Source organism: Arachis ipaensis, chromosome B10 (genome assembly GCF_000816755.2).
Source record: "Arachis ipaensis cultivar K30076 chromosome B10, Araip1.1, whole genome shotgun sequence".
Classification (NCBI taxonomy): Eukaryota; Viridiplantae; Streptophyta; class Magnoliopsida; order Fabales; family Fabaceae; genus Arachis; species Arachis ipaensis.
The window spans coordinates 32575722-32580207 of NC_029794.2; the positions used below are offsets into that span (position 1 = coordinate 32575722).

At 33.5% G+C, this 4486-nt stretch overlaps 1 protein-coding gene and 1 long non-coding RNA gene across 2 annotated transcripts in view; one reads left to right on the plus strand and one right to left on the minus strand.

Moving 5' to 3' along the window:
* The window catches only part of LOC110267586, a 23761-nt gene continuing 20779 nt past the window's right edge, over positions 1505-4486 (plus strand). Inside the window, exon 1 of the long non-coding RNA XR_002355357.1 lies at positions 1505-1593. This is a non-coding gene — a long non-coding RNA (uncharacterized LOC110267586). The remainder of the gene's footprint in view (positions 1594-4486) is intronic.
* Positions 1592-4486, minus strand: part of LOC107620488 (kxDL motif-containing protein 1) — a 3225-nt gene continuing 330 nt past the window's right edge. The window contains 2 exon segments of the mRNA XM_021113333.1: positions 1592-1821; positions 4257-4486. The exon segment at positions 4257-4486 is cut by the window's right edge and continues 330 nt beyond it. Of these exon segments, the coding sequence (XP_020968992.1) occupies positions 1719-1821; positions 4257-4486 (333 nt within the window). The 3' untranslated portion in view covers positions 1592-1718.

Genomic DNA, 4486 nt, shown 5'->3' on the forward strand with positions numbered 1-4486 from the left:
ATTTCTTTTTGGGGAGGTCACGAAAAAGGTAGGATAGTTAACGGAGCGCTATTGCTTTTTTTGATTCTCTTGAGCACTCCGTTATGTGCTCCAACTTAGCGCTATGCTTTTGCTTCTTTGGCCTTGTCACTTTGGTGTTGGGCACTTGGTTTGGGCGCTCAATTAGAGAGCGCAGCGCTCAATCTTTGAGCGCTATGGCCTTGGTTGGCCTTTGCTCCTTTGGTGCGTGACGCTTTTGTGCCTTGGGTCACGCTTTTCAAAGCGTGGCCTAAGGTCTAAAGCGTGCTCTAAGGTTCCTTTTTTCTTTTTTTTCATCATTTCTTCACCTATAAGTAATCAGAACAACCAATCAAAGCATCACCAAATTCACAAAATTTCTAAATCATTTAAAAACCAACTAATTATAGCTTAAACCATGTGATTTTGTGCCAAATGAATGATGTTTAATTGAATTGACATAACCATGCAAATCTACTCCAAATCACTTACTTATGATGCAAGAAAGTGCATAAAACCTAATGAAACAAGTGAAAAATGCTTGAAAAGCTAGCATAAGATGACTTGTCATCAGAGATCCAGATTCATGCAATGAAAGTATATTGTACTCTCTTTTGTTATTCAAGTCATGGTTGTATTCCTATTGATTATAATATCATTTTGTTAATTAGTAGATAAAGTGCAAAAGATATTTCTATCACTTAGCTTATTTTATGTTTGTAAGAAGTGTTTTCTATAATTTCAACAAGAATTGATTTCTTAATGTTGATGCTTTTTTATTGGTGAGAGCGTTTTTTCTAATACTCTATTAAAAATGTGATTATACTGAAGTACGTGATTTAAAATTTAAAACGTAATAAGTAAATTTTATTTTTGATAGAATAAAATATTTTATTTAATTAAGTTTATAATATAATAATATATACTTAATTTTAGGGATAATTTGGACTCCAAATTCCTCCCCACTAGCATCTTCATCCCCCATCCCACCATTACTGCAGTACTATACGTTCTTACAAAGTTTTGTAAAATGTTAAAAAGTACTCTAATGAATGAAAAAACAATTGAGCACTTTGATGTTTGAGCAAATGAGATGAAGCAATTCTAATATTTTTTAGTATGCTCTTATTTATGATCTTTCCGTGTCATTTACTCATTGTCCTTTGAACATTGCTTAAACTTCTGAGCTCTAATACTTTAATTTAACTATCTATGAGATCGTAATTGCTAACTACAATCAAATGTAACAAAGTATTATGAAATAATTTTGGTAAACAAAATCTAAACAAAGTAAGTTTTTTGACTTTACATAATTTTATTTAGGTGTTTAATATGGCAAATTCTTTACTCTTATTTGAAAGTTGAAAAACCAATAAATTATTTTAAAAAATTCTAATTATTCACGTATATTCAATTATTTACATATTACAAAAATTTCAAAGATATATTTCGGCAAATTATGTTACTTGGACATAACTGTAATAACATGAAATAAACATTTCAAAACTTTAGTTGGTCTTAATTCGTAATTTTTATTGTGCTTTGTATAATTCGTATTAATTCAGATTCATTAGTTATGTTGATAGAACAAAGATTGTAAAATGCTAATGCGATTTCATATTATTACTACCAATGACGCTGCCATAACTCATAACAATAAAATATATAAACTACATGGCTTCCTTGTCCTAATAATACTTGTGTTCTAATAACAACAGCAATTACTTGGGCATTTCAAGATCTGGTCTCCTATCAACTACTTCGCTCTCTGAATCTGCAGGAAATGCATCTGGATAGGTGTTCAAAATTTTTGACTTCATACTTCTGTCAGAGAAAAACAAAAAAGAAGATCACGCAACTAGACAAGGTATAATGCTCAATAGTTAATACTTTAATCTAATAATCACAATAAATAATGTATTAGGACAAGGAACTTCCTAATAAAAGAGGGGAGGGGGCAAGTTCATGCAGAAAGTGAGGAACTTGTTAATGTACCATACTTCTAACTTTAACCATGTAAGTTCATAACTAAAATAGATGTTGCAGCCCTAAATATTGAAATTCATAAACACATTCTAGTGTTTTACTTCTCTTGTATCAAATGGCCTTATTATTATTATTCCTGTGTGAATCCTTCATTATGTTACAGAACAACACCTTAAGTAGAATAAATTTTGTTTGTGCCTTCTGGTACCTTGCACAAATTTTACAAAACGAGATGTGTGAAGGAAGATGTGTATCGACGGGAGCATGGGCAATTGGGCAGTGTGGAAGGGGTTGAACCTAGCAGGGCAGATTGGAGCAAGACAAGTTCTTATGGACGTAGACTACAAATCCATATACCATACACATTCAGAATGGCTGTTAACAATTTCATTCTTATTATTCAACATGTGTGTAGTGGTTTAGGGTGACAGATTTGCATAGTAAAAGAAAAGAATCAGCTTCAATGTCACCAAATTAGGAAGATTCAAAATCTGAACACTGGGAGCAAACTTGAACAACAAATGACTGAAGACTTGGCAGCATTTAAGAAAGAAAATAAAGCAAGGATTGCACTATTATATCGAGTAAGGGTTAGAAAGCAAAATCCAAAGAATTTGGACCAGATATGGTGCCAAACAGGAATGAACTCAATTCAAAAAGTTGACTGATTTCAAAATTCTGGTCAAAGCAAATAAGAAAAGAACAATCAGACATGATATGCAGCCAGCCTAATTGACAAACAAGAAAGGAAAGTGCAGCGATTAGAAAAACATGCAAAATAAAAGGATCACGACTACCCAGGAATCTGCACGTGTGTGCAAAACCAGACCCCGCCGAGCTAAGCATGTTGCCTCATCATTCAAGTATTCCACTATTCATGCTATTCTGAATTTCTGTCTCAGCCTGTGAATAAACCTTGAAACAGCCTTTTGTATTTGTGAACTTGAGTGTTACTTGAATGTGAGACAACAATATATCACTGTTTTCGCAAGAGAAGTTTGTGGAAAAGCTTTTATTTTGGAGTGTGAACTTTTGAGAGGTTTTGCATGTCTACTGGAGAAGCTGTCAGACTCTGTAATCCATTTGAATTATGAAAATCACACCTTAATTGGTGGAGACGGGACATAGACTCAACATCAGAGATCAAACTGGTATTGGTGCACACTTCTCTACCCTCTTCTTATTCTTATTCATATGCTTTTACCTCTGACTAGTTCTGCCTTCTGTTCAGCACTAAATTTAAATCTATTAGGAGATAATCTCACTGCTCTTTAGTTTGATTAATGCATAAATTGAAAATCATTTTCAAAACGAAGAAACAATCAACAAATACAACTTGAATAAGACAAGAAAAACTTGAACAGGAAAAGTAAGAGAAACCAAGAGATATCAAGGACCAAAATCCACGGGAGGAGCCCTTAAACAGGGGACAAACTTCTATCACATTTTAACACCAAGGTATTATTGAAATAACTGAAATTTATTTAAGAACCTAAACTTAGTTGTCAGTTGCCACAGAAATAGAGATGACAAACTTAACTTGCATGATACTGGACAGAGAACCAAAATAAGCAGAAAAGAGATAGGAACTGATTAAAGGAGATAACCAACGGTTAAATTTGGTTTCCATTAGAAACAACAACAACCACCACCCTAAACCTTATCCAACTAGGTAGGGTCAGCTACATAGGTCAAGGTATGTGTTGTGCCCTGTTGTTGATCAAGCATCACTTCAATTAGAAAAAAAGAAAGAATTTTTTCTTCCATTGGAAAGGAAGCAGTGGAGAGCGCCTTTCATAGCTAGATTCAATTCTCATAAAAAAACCACTGAGGAACAAGGGTTATACAAATCCACATAGTCAATCAATCAAGTTTCATAGGCAACGACCATGGTGGAAGGCTATAGAGAAGTGCACAATGCGCACCTCAAAGATCAACTTTTCCAATTGAACCCATTATCCCTCACGCATATTTTTCATTGTCTAGTTTTGTTTTGATACATCTACACCTCATTAATCCCGAAAGTTTTCATCCAAAACAATTATTCCCTCCAATACACAACAATAACTCACTTTAGCTAAACTTTCTTTTGTTCAGTATATCTGTGGTTCTCACTCATATTCCTATGTAACATTTATTATTCATTTCCAACTTTACCATACATGCAATTCTAAGCGCAATAAACAGTGAAATGTTAATACAATAAACTAGTTATCAAATAAGAGCGTGATAGTAACAAATTTGATTAACACATGGAATAGAGATAGAATTACCTTAGCTTCTGAAAAATATAATCAAGGTCAGTCTTGATAGACTTGAGAATTCGAGTGTTCCTGGCGAGATCTCCAGAAATCTCGGCATAGCAATGCTCAGAGAACTCATTGAAGTGTGACAACACGGCATTACTGTCCTGCAATCTTCCCAATCTGAAAAATTCATCAAATTATTATCAACACATGAGAATAATCATAATAAAATCAAGGAAAGAAAGAAAGAAAGGGAA